The sequence below is a fragment of the Sus scrofa genome, chromosome 12, assembly GCF_000003025.6.
Source record: "Sus scrofa isolate TJ Tabasco breed Duroc chromosome 12, Sscrofa11.1, whole genome shotgun sequence".
In the NCBI taxonomy this organism is placed as follows: domain Eukaryota; kingdom Metazoa; phylum Chordata; class Mammalia; order Artiodactyla; family Suidae; genus Sus; species Sus scrofa.
This window is the reverse complement of record NC_010454.4, coordinates 46127142-46139816: the sequence shown is the minus strand read 5'-3', so window position 1 is coordinate 46139816 and position 12675 is coordinate 46127142. Positions and strand designations below refer to the sequence as shown.

At 39.4% G+C, this 12675-nt stretch overlaps 1 protein-coding gene across 1 annotated transcript in view; it reads right to left on the bottom strand.

Annotated features, from left to right (window-relative positions):
• Window positions 1-12675, bottom strand: part of EFCAB5 (EF-hand calcium binding domain 5) — a 119592-nt gene that overhangs the window by 64990 nt on the left and 41927 nt on the right. The window contains exons 6-8 of the mRNA XM_013981195.2: window positions 11688-11844; window positions 8596-8644; window positions 3935-4005 (exon numbers count right to left, since the gene is read on the bottom strand). Of these exons, the coding sequence (XP_013836649.2) occupies window positions 3935-4005; window positions 8596-8644; window positions 11688-11844 (277 nt within the window). The remainder of the gene's footprint in view (window positions 1-3934; window positions 4006-8595; window positions 8645-11687; window positions 11845-12675) is intronic.

The following is a 12675-nucleotide window of genomic DNA, read 5'->3' as shown; positions in this document are numbered from 1 at the left end:
TTTAGTAGCATTCCATAAAATTAGATGTAAGATTTTGACCCAAGAATTACTAAATAGAATTTTAAAAAATTTCCAGGCGTTCCCATCGTGGCTCAGCAGTTAACGAACCTGACTAGCATCCATGAAGACACAGGTTTGATCCCTGGCCTCACTCAGTTGGTTAAGGATCTGGCGTTGCTGTGAACTGTGTTGTAGGCCTTGGATGAAGCTCTGATCCCGAGTTGCTTGGCTCTGCCATAGGCTGGCGGCTACAGCTCCAACTGGGCCCCTAACCTGGGAACCTCCATATATGCCGTGGGTACAGTCCTAAAAAAAAAAGAAAACAAAAGAAAAAAAAGGATACAAAAAATTTCCAAATGACTAGGCTTATGTAATGTTAGAATCTGTTATTTTCCAGTTTTATTACATAATGATCAGAAAATATAACATGTCATATTTCTGATTTTTGAAACTTACAAAGTTTTCTTGGTGGCCTATTTATGGTAAATTTTGATAAATATTCCATGAAAAGTGGACGAGGGTCACCATAGGGTGACTGAAGTTCTATACATACTAATATAATGTCTTACTGGCAGTATAATAGGTTCTTTTTATCCTTATTTATTTATTTATTTATTTATTTTTGTCTTTTTATGGCTGCTCCCATGGCACATGGAGATCCCCAGGCTAGGGGTCAAATCAGAGCTGTAGCTGCTGGCCTACGTCACGGCCACAGCAACACAGGATCCAAGCCACATTTGCGACCTATACCACAGCTCACGGCAACACCAGATCCTTAACCCACAGAGCGAGTATGGAGACTGAACCTGCGTCCTCACAGATGCTAGTCGGATTCATTTCCGTTGAGCCACAACGGGAATTCCTATATCCTCATTTATTTTTTGCCTTTTTGACTTATCAAATACTTAAAAAAATGTTTCGTTACTTCACGCCATATGTAAAAATGAAGTCAAAGATCTGTGAATCTGTTTCTGTTTTGTAAATAAGTTCATTTGTATCCTTTTTATTAGATTCCACATATAAGTGATCTATGATATTTGTCTTTCTCTGACTTCATTTAGTATGAGACTCTCTATGTATGGTTACCAAAGGGGAAACGTGGGGGGAAGAGAAGTTAGGAGTTTGGGATTAACCTATACACACTACTATATATATAAAATAGATGACTAATAACGATCCACTGTATAGCACAGGGAACTCTACTCAATAATCTGTAATAACATATGGAAAAAGAATATGAAAAAGAATGTATATATATAGAGAGAGAGAGCATGAGAGAGTTTTCATTGTGGCTTAGCAGGTTAAGAACTCAACTAGTGTCCATGAGGATGCAGGTTTGATCTCTGGCCTTGCTCAGTGGGTTAAGGATCTGGCATTGCCATAATCGTAGGTCACAGATGCAACTCAGATCCTGTGTTTCCGTGGCTGTGGCATAGGCTGGCAGCTGCAGCTCAGATTTAACTCCTAGATTGGAAACTTCCATATGCCGGAGGTGCAGCCCTAAAAAGAAAAAAAATACACTTTTCTATTTTAGAAAACTATTTCTAGTTTTCTAAAATGAATCTATATTACTTTTTTTTTTTTTCTTTTTGTCTTTTTGCCTTTTCTAGGGCTGCTCCCGTGGCATAGGGAGGTTCCCAGGCTAGGGGTCTAATAGGAGCTGTAGCTACTGGCCTACACCAGAGCCACAGCAACGCCAGATCCAAGCCTCATATGCAACCTATACCACAGCTCACGGCAACGCCGGATCCTTAACCCACTGAGCGAGGCCAGGGATCGATCCCGCATCCTGTGGATGCCTGTCAGGTTCTTAATCCACTGATCCACAATGGGAACTATTGAACCATTTTAATACTCTGGTTTATTCTTCTGCATATTTTCCTTTGAGTAACTTTTCTCACAAGATTTTAATTTATAGAGATGACTGAGTGTTGGCATGGGAAAGCTAATGCCATTGAAAGATTTTCTATTACAGTTCCAAGAGAGGGGAGCATGCCGTGCCATGCAAAGTGACAGACAGAGCACCAGGAGGCAGAAGCAAGAGAAAGTGGAAAGCCAGAGCCTTTATTGGAAAGGTAAACAGTTTAGGATTGGCAGTTTGAATAATCCCAGCAGGCTCTGGGGCATAGGGGCAGTCCCTAGCTATCTGTATCTGGCCCTGGGTTGATTTAGGGCAGGGGAAATATTCACTCGGTGAGTGAGATTTAAATAAGGACATGGTTCAGAGTATGTGCTTTGGATCACAGAGGAGATATAAGCAACTTTGGCAATTAGTTTGGCCCTGTGACTAATAGATGCCAAAAAGACCAACAGAGAATACTAAAAAAACAGAACATAGTTGAGACAGGATTGCCAGATTCTTATCCATATGGTAACCATTTCAAGAAGGATTCCAGAAATCCTTCATATAGAACTTTGAAATTGTAAATAGTCATCACCTTCAATGGAGCAGGGTTTTAGGAGAGGAGAAAGCTATCTTGATCTAGACTCAGAGAAAAACAAGAGGAATTAGAGGAAGAACATGAAAAAATATAAAAGCAGGCTATGTAAGACTTAGGACCCGGGGTACCATTAAGCTGCCTTTTTTTAGGGTTGCACCCACAGCATATGGAGTTTCCCAGGCTAGGGGTCCAATCTGAGCTATAGCCACTGACCTAGGCCACAGCCACATCAGATCTGAGCTGAATCTGCAACCTACACCACAGCTCATGGCAATGCCGGATCTTTAACCCACCCACTGAGTGAGGCCAGGGATCGAACCTGCAACCTCATAGTTCCTAGTCGGATTCGTTTCCACTGAGCCACAATGGCAACGCCTAACTGCTTCTTTTTAAATTAATTTTTATTTTTAGTTGAAATATAGTTGATTTACAATGTTGGTATGCAGCAAAGTGATTCAGTTATATATATTTATTCTTTTTCAGATTCTCTTCCCTTATAGGTTATTCCGAAATATTTAGTTCCCTGTGCTACCCGGCACGTCCTTGTTGGTTACCTATTTTATATATAGTGGTGTATATATGTTAATCCCAAACTTCTAAATTGCTTGTTTCGCTTATTCCATTACAACAGAATTGTACTTTCTCAGTAGATTTTGAAGACAAACTGCCTGAATACAAATTTCCCCAACTCCACTGACTGTGAGACGTTGCAGAAGTTACTTAACCTTCCCATACCTCAAGGTCTTCTTCGATAAGGGTAAGATAAGATTTGCTGGGATTACCTGAGTTAATAATATGTGGATAGCGTTCTGGAGTCTGAAATAGGGCACAAATGAACCTATCTACAAAACAGAAACAGACTCGCAGGCATAGGGAACAGACTTGTGGTTGCCAAGGGGGAAGTGGAAGGGAGTAGGATGGACTGGGAGTTTGGGTTAGTAGATGCAAACTATTCTATTTAGAATGGATAAGCAATGAGGTCCTACCGTATAGCACAGGGAACTATATCCAGTCTCTTGGGATAGACCATGACGGAAGAGAATATAAAAAAGAGAATGTAAATATATATGTATGACTGGGTCACTTTGCTTTACAGAAATTGGCACAACATTGTAAATTAGCTATACTTTAATTTAAAAAAATACGTGGATAGCTTTGGACAGTGTCTGGCCCATAGAAAATGCTTTGTAAGTTTGAGACTTCATTATTATTTGTATAACCAGATTTCACTGAATGTAAGAAGCTAGTGTTTCTTTATCTTACCCAAAGGTGTCAATAGAAGTTTTTCACATACATAATGAGTACCGCTGATTCAAAGTTGCCTTTGATTATAAAATGTAACCTAACTTTAAATTGCCTACCTTAGAATCAGTAAAGTAAGTTATTATAACTTAATTTAATTTAACTCTAAGTTAATGTATGTATGATAGCCACCAAAAGACAATTGAAACTGGCAAAATAATTTGATTCAAATAATGAATACTGTAACTTACCTCTATAAATTCCATTTTGTTCAATCTTGGTTCCATTGAGTTAGCAATATCCAATTGTTGGCAGCATGTTTCTAATTATGGAATAAAGGTTATTTGAGAGTTAGTTTGGTTGTAATATATTCATATTTTATATTCATATTAAAGTACTCCAAAAGAACATAAAATTCCTAATGTCCATTAATATTTATAATAGAGTAAATGATATAGAGTTGGGTAACATTCTAATTCTTAGAAAATTATTATTTTTTCCTGGCTTCTGTTTAGCCACAGAACTCATTAAAAAGAACATGCCTACATTTTTAATGATCACATCAAGATAAAGCAGACGCAAATAGGCACGTCAATAGCATAAGAGACTACAAAAGGATTTGTGTTGGTTTATGCAAGCACTTACACCAACACATCCTAAAACACAACACTTCCACAAACTTTCTTTTAAAATACTTTATTTTGTCTTTAAATAGATAATATATGAATATGTTCTTTTGGTAAAAGATTCAAATAGTAGAAAACAAAAGCATCAAAACTTGAAAATGGGGAGTTTCCGTCGTGGCTCAGTGGTTAACGAATCCAACTAGGAACCATGAGGTTGCAGGTTCGATCCCTGGCCTTGCTCAGTGGGTTAGGGATCTGGCGTTGCCGTGAGCTGTGGTGTAGGTCGCAGACGTGGCTCGGATCCTGCATCACTATGGCTGTGGTGTAGGCCAGTGGCTACAGCTGTGATTGGACCCCTAACCTAGAACCTCCATATGCATCAGGAAGTTGCCTTAGAAAATACAAAAAGACAAACAAAAAACAAAAAACTTGAAAATGTACCTTTTCCCTTACCCCCTACCAGCACTCTCACTCCCCTTTACCCCTGAAGTAACCACTGTCCATGGTTTATTGTCACCCTTCCACAACCTTTCTACGCATTCATATACATATATATCTTTTGTTTTCTACACATAAATATTATCATACTGATCTGCAACTTGCTTTTTTCGCTTAACCAATCATCTTATAGAACTTTTCAAATAGGATCTGGAGCTCAGAGGGCAGGTTTGGGATGGAAATAGGAAGGAGGGTCAGCCGAAGTCATGGGTTTAAATGTGTATACTGTGTAAAGTAATAGAGCCAAAAAGAAAACACTTGAAAACAATATTAGGGTGCAAATAAAAGAAGAACCAAGAAATAAAAATGTTAAGAAGTGATCAAAAATAAAAGAAATATTGGAGTTTCCCTTGTGGCTCACCAGGTTAAGAAACCAACTAGTATCTACGAAGATGCAGGTTCGATCCCTGGCCTTGCTTAGTGGGTTAAGGATCCAGAATTGCCACAGTCTGTGGCATAGGTCACAGATGTGGCTTGGATCCAGCTTTGCTGTGGCTGTGGTATAGGCTGGTGGCTGGGGCTCTGTTTGACCCCTAGCCTGAAAACTTCCATAAATAAATAATAAAAAATAAAAACAAAAGAAAAACCGGAATTCCCTTCATGGCACAGTGGAAACAAATCTGACTAGAATCCATGAGGATGAGGGTTCGAGCTCTGGCCTTGCTTAGTGGGTTAAGGATCCAGCATTGCTGTGAGCTGTGGTGTAGGTCACAGATGCAGTTTGGATCCGGAGTTGCTGTGGCTCTGGCGTAGACTGGCAGCTGTAGCTCTGATTTGACCCCTAGTCTGGGAACTTCCATATGCCGTGGGTTCGGCCCTAAAAAGAAAAAAGAAAAAAAAAAAAAGGAAGGAAGAAAAATCAAGAGATAATAATATCACAAAAGCCAAGAAAAAAGAGTTTCATGGGTTACAGAGTGATCAATAATGGTGAATATAGCAATTAGGTCAAATAAAGATTTTTTTTTTTTAAACCTCCACTTGTTATGACAATTATATGATCCTTACTGGCCTTACCAAGAAGCAAACACATAAATTGTATGAAAGCTCCTGATGAAATAATTTGGCACAACATCATAAGTCAACTATACTTTAATAATAATAATAATGAAAAGAGTTAATACACTGGTTTCCTCTCCTACTTCTAAGAGTAACTCTTCCTGGAGTTCCCATTGCAGCTCAGTGGTAATGAACGCGACTAGTATCCATGAGGACCTGGGTTCGATCCCTGGCCTTGCTCAGTAGGTTAAGAATCCGGCATTGTGGTCAGCTGTGTGTAGGTCACAGACACGGCTTGGATCTGGTGTTGCCGTGGCTGCGGCATAGGCTGGCTCCAATTTGACCCTTAGCCTGGGAACTTCCATATGCCACAGGTTCCGCCCTAAAAAAAAAAAAGGAAACTCTTCCTATCTAATATGGGCTGGCACATAAAAAGCTTCTTTAGTCACTCTTGATTTTTGTTAATGATTTATTGTAAGATATCAGTTATTATTGTAAGAGGACTGTATAAACTTTAGTGTACATTTACACATTTGATGCTCTTATCCCAATTCCAGACTTTCCCTTTCAAGCTCTGTAAGATTATGCAAGCCCAACTGTTTTCTTATCAGTAACAGTTGTTATTAAGTGTATGTGTCTGCCCCTTAGCTGGACTTAGAGCAACTTAAGGACAGGAAACATGTCTTAATCTGCTTTGCATCCTCTACTCCATCACAGTATCTAGAACTAACTGAGGGCTCAATAAATAATGAATGAATGAATGGCACATAAAATAAATACTACATAGTATAGGAGGTGAGAGGAGAAACAATCGCTGTCAATCCAGAATGATCTGGAATTTCTCTAATTTTATCACAATCTCAAATAGAGCTCTCTTAATACATTCCTTCTGTACCCATGTCAAAAACTGAACGAATAAAAGAAGTTATTTCAAAGACTTTTTGAAAGAGGAATTGTAGTTGTGCTGACTGTGAAGAATTATAGTTTTTAGATAGGCTGGGAACAGGTAGAAGGAGGGAGAAAACATTACCTGTCAGGCCCAAAGCATGTTTGGGGACCAGTGATTGGGAAGATGGGAAGCATATTTTATTTTAAAAAGTGGTAACAGATTTCAGACAATCTGTTGTTATTACTGTAATAAAGTGGTCCAAAAAACAAAAAACAATTGAGGAGTTCCCGTCCTGGTGCAGTGGTTAACGAATCCGACTAGGAACCATGAGGTTGCAGGTTCGGTCCCTGCCCTTGCTCAGTGGGTTAACGATCCGGCCGGAGTTGCCGTTGCCGTGAGATGTGGTGTAGGTCGCAGATGCGGCTCGGATCCTGTGTTGCTGTGGCTCTGGCGTAGGCTGGTGGCTACAGCTCCGATACGACCCCTAGCCTGGGAACCTCCATATGCGGCGGGAGCGGCCCAAGAAATGGCAAAAAGACGAAAAACAAAAAACAAACAAACAAAAAAACAATTGAATATGAATTATGCAAATGTTGGAGCCCAAACTCTAGTTCTTTATTCAACAAGTTAAAACTTTTGCTTAATCTCCTATGAAGAAACTTTCCTGAAAACAGTATCATCAAAACCTGTGGTTCTTCATAGGTATGGTACTGTCTCCCTTTCCTCTCAGTGAACATGGTGGAAATTTCTAGGTGAGTTTTTGTTGCTACAGTGATGGGGAGTAGAGGCAGGAGTAGAACTCCTGCAATTTCTGCACAACAAAGATTTTCTCTCACCTGTCAGACATTTCAGTAAATGAAAAAGTTGCTTGGAATAATTCTGAGTCTAGAATCTAACTCTATTTTACATATAAACACGGAGTATAATTTTTCTGTTGAATTTCCCAAGAATGTAACTACTATGAAAATTTGAAAGAGAATTGTACTTTGCTTCATTTTGGAACTTTGCCAGGAGTTGTTCCCCATTTTATAAAATCATATCATTGAAGGTGATATCCTAAATTGCATCAGAACTCCATTATAACACACTTGTGTTAGTCTGCATTTGCAGGTTTTCCTGTTCATGGGGATTCTACATATATATGACTATTTGTTCATTTTGCCTTTATCTCAAAATGTCAAATACAAGGAAAATGGTTGATTGGATATAATTTGACTTCTCTTATATCTAAACGTTCATTATAAATAGGAACAAATGTCTAAATATTCCATATGTATTTTAGCAAAGTTGTAACTAAGCATTTATATATTGAAATACAGTAATAATTTTCTTATGTCTTTCTTTGTATTTATTCTTTATATCACTGTTTGGACATTATATCATTCTTTTAAAATTCTGTGTATGTAAATAACATTGTCTAGGAATTTGATAGGATAATAAAGGATTATTACAAAATATTTGTAATAAAATGAAGCACTCAACTGAAGGAATTAAAAGATCACTGATTGTGTCTCTGCTTTTCTACATTCTCCATCTGGAAAGAGCGAAAGAGCTTGAGCCTATCTGTAAGAGCTTTGAATAACATCTGTCTCAATATTGACTCTTCACCTTTTTTTTTTTTTTTTTTTTTTTTTTATTGCCACACCCATGGCATACGGAATTTCTTGGGCCAGGGATTGAATCCGAGCCACAGCTATGTCCTACACTGCAGCTGTGGCAACTTTGATCCACTGCCTGGAATCAAACCTGTACCTCTGCAGCGACCCAAACCGCTGCAGTTGGATTCTTAATCCATTGTGCCACAGTGGGAACTCCTTGACTCTTCTTCTTGATTTAGAATCCCCTTTCTCAAAAAGAAAAAAAAGGAGAAAAATATAAGCACTGAAGTAAGAGGCAGGCTTACCAAGCTGGAAGTCTGGATTTTGGAAAAATTCATGAAGAGCATTCTGAATCTTCAAATCAAAGAAAAGAGATCATACATTAACTTTTCAATTACCATATATGTAGTATTTTAGACTAAAAGCCATTCATAGTCTTTCAATTTAAATCCTGGGTAATTCTTCCAACCCAAGGACAGAAATAGTAATAATTAACATCTAATGTATAGTATACTTCAAAATACATAAAATGCTTTTGCATATATTTCCTCACTGGCTTCAAACCTTTTCTGTGAAATCTAGGATACTGAGAGGATCCCATTTTGCCCCCTCAGACACTGGGCATAATGGAGCTAAGGCACTTTTGGCAACCAGTGTGACAATCCAAAGAAGCCTCTATAATTCCTTGTTCTTCAATTACTAAAATCCAAAATTTCAGAGCTCTTCTTGGTCCATTTAAAAACTAGACTTTTTTTCAGAGCAGTTTTAGGTTCACAGCAAAACTGAACAGAAAGTACAGAGTCCATATACTCTCTGTCCCCCCAAATACACAGCTTTCAATATCCCTACTATCAATATCCCCCAGCACAGTGGTACCTTTGTTACAATCAATGAACTTACACTGAAACATCATAACCTGAAGTCCATAGTTTACATTAGCGTTATATATTCTATTGGTTTTGAAAATTATACGATGACGTTTCCATAATTATGATATCATACAGAATTGTTTTACCACCTTAAAACTCCTCTGTGCTCTGCCTATTCATCCCTGTTTCTGTCCAACTCCTACCCCTCAGTCCTGGAAACCACTGATGTTTTCACTGTCTCCAGAGTTTTACCTTTTCTGGACTGTTACAGAGTTAGAATAATTCAGTATATAACCTTTTCAGATTAGCCCCTTTCACTTAGTAATATGCATTTAAGATTCTTCCATGTCGGAGTTCCCGTCGCGCCTCAGTGGTTAACAAATCCGATTAGGAACCATGAGGTTGCGGGTTCGGTCCCTGCCCTTGCTCAGTGGGTTAAGGATCCGGTGTTGCCATGAGCCGTGGTGTAGGTTGCAGACGCGGCTTGGATCCCGCCTTGCTGTGGCTCTGGCATAGGCTGGTGGCTGCAGCTCCAATTCGACCCCTAGCCTGGGAACCTCCATATGCCACAGGAGCGGCCAAAGAAATGGCAAAAAGACAAAAAAAAAAAAAAAGATTCTTCCATGTCTTTTCATAGCTTGATAGCTCATTTCTTTTTAGCACTGAATAATATTACATTGTCTGGATATACCACATTCATTTATTCATTTACCCACTGAAGTATATCTTGGTTGCTTTCAAGTTTTATTAATTATGAATACAGCTGTATAAACAACTGAGTGTAGGCTTTTGTGTGGACATAAATTTCCAACTCCTTTGAGTAAATACCAAGGACTACGATAGCTATGTCGTAAGATAAGAGTATGTTTAAAGAGACGGACAAACTGTCTTCCAAAGTGGCCACACCATTTTGTATTTCTACCAACAATGAATGAGAATTTCTGTTGTTGCACAGCTTTGCTAGGATTTGGTGTTGTCAATATTCTGGATTTTGACATTCTGATAGGTACGTAGTGGTATCTTACTGCTGTTATAATTTGCATTTCCTTGATGACATATGTTGAACATCTTTTCATATGCTTATTTGCCATCTGTATATATTTGGTGATGTATCTGTTCAGGTCTTTTGCCCATTTTAAAATATGTTATTTGTTTCCCTATTGTTGATTTTATGAGTTCTTTGTATATTTTGGAAAATTTTTCTTTATCAGATATATCTTTTGCCAATATTTTCTCCCAGTCTATGGCTTGTCTTCGTTGGTCCATTTTTAGCAATTCGCTTTGAACTGAAAATATGCTTGGCATTATATTTAACCAATAATTATTCTCACATTTATGTACATTTAAGAAACCAGGAGTTCCTGTCGTGGCGCAGTGGTTAACGAATCTGACTGGGAACCATGAGGTTGCAGGTTCAATCCCTGGCCTTGCTCAGTGGGTTGGTGATCTGGCATTGCTGTGAGCTGTGGTGTAGGTCGCAGATGCGGGTCTCATCCCGCGTTGCTGTGGCTCTGGCGTAGGCTGGTGGCTACAGTTCCGATTCGACCCCTCGCCTAGGAATCTCCATATGCCGCGAGAGCGGCCCAAGAAATGGCAAAACGACAAAAAAAAAAAAAGAAAGAAAGAAAGAAAGAAAGAAACCATATTTAACTCTTAGAGTACAGTTGTTTTCTGCAGCTAAGAGACATGGTCTCTTAGCTCACAGAAGTAATTAGTCACAAACATACAAAAAACAAATGAAAGCTATGCCTGTCTGCAATGAAGAGTTTGTGAAATTTAGCCAGAGTCAATATTTTGGAAATATATCTAGCATTTTCTTTTTTTCTTTTCCTCCCTCCCTCCCTTTCTTTCTTTCTGTTTAGGACCACACCTGCGGCATGTGGAAGTTCCCAGATTAGAGAATTGGAGCTGCAGCTGAGGCCTATACCATAGTCACAGTAACTCCAAATCCAAACCTCATCTGCAAACTATGCTGCAGCTTGTAACAATGCTAGATCCTTAACCCACTGAGCAAGGCCAGGAATCAAACCTGCATCCTCACAGAGGGAACATTGGGTCCTTAGCCCACTGAGCCACAACAGGATCTCCTAGAATTTTCTTTTTAATGTTCAAGAGAAAGCTGGAGAAATCAATTTTCATGAGCCAAACAGGTCAAGAATCGACTTAACCTCAGCAAGACTGAAAATTTATTTATTTTTGCTTTTTAGGGCCGCACCCGTGGCATATGGAGTTCCCAAGCTAGGGGCAGAAGTGGAGCTACAGCTGCTGGCCTACACCATAGCCACAGCAACACAGGATCCAAGCCACATCTGTGACTTACACCACAGCTCATGGCAACACTGGATCCCCAACCCACTGAGTGAGGCCAGGGATCAAACACGCATCCTCATGGATACTAGTTGGATTTGTTTCCACTGTGCCACACCAGGAACTCCAGGACTGAAAATTTAGAGGGAAGGCTCTAGTGCTCTGCAATCACCCTTTTGTCACCCACTCCACGTACCCTTCACAGTTACCGTCTTTCTTACCACTATCATAGGAATCATTCCTTTGGGGTCTAGAATCCATTCATTGAACTGCTCCAGCAGAGCATGTTTCCGTGTGTTGGCCACCTTGACTTTGACTTCATTTATGGATTCTCTTTGTTCTCGTTTCTGTTTAATATTCTCCTTCATCTTGGATACTCTGAAGAATGTAGAAATAGAAGACATGTTGGAGTTCCTGTTGTGGCTCAGTGGTTAGCAAACCTCACTGGCATCCCTGGGGACGTGGGTTCGATCCCTGGCCTTGTTCAGTGGGTTGAGGATCCAGTGTTCCCATGAGGTGTAGGTCACAGACATGGCTCAGATCCTGCATTGCTGTGGCTGTGGCGTAGGCCAGTAGCTGCAGCTCCGATCTGACCCCTAGCCTGGGAATCTCCATATGCCGCAGGTGCAGCCCTAAAAAGACAAAAAAAAAAAAAAGAAAAAGAAATGGAAGACATGTTGAATTAAGACCATTGGATTTGATGCAGATTGCTCAAATGGCAGAGTACAAGAGTTCAGACTCTTTTAAACTTTGTACCTGTCTTCTCTCATGACCTCTGCCTTGATGAAAGCCTGCAGTGATCCTTCTTTCCCCAGCATATACTGAATATGGCATTACTCATAAGCTGCCTATTATTTGGCTTTTTATAGAGGTAGGCTTTTTTTTTTTTTTTTTACCCAACTAAATACTATACTTATGAAGTACTAAGAAGAGCCCTGTAAGATGCCACATATACCCTAAAAACAAAGTTAAGCACACTAAGGCCTTAAGGTGGTAGGCCTCTTTTCCCCTGGATACAGAAATCATCTTGGAAGGACTCTGATTCCAAGTCTAGGGTGGAAGCCTGGAAATTGCATTTATAGTAAGCATCTCAGGTAATTCTATTGCCTTGGACCCAACTTGTGGTTTCTGTCTAGGAATATTTACTGCCAATTTCCTTCGCCCAGCCAGAGTCAAGTACTTTTGACAGCTTCTGAGCATAATAGTTAC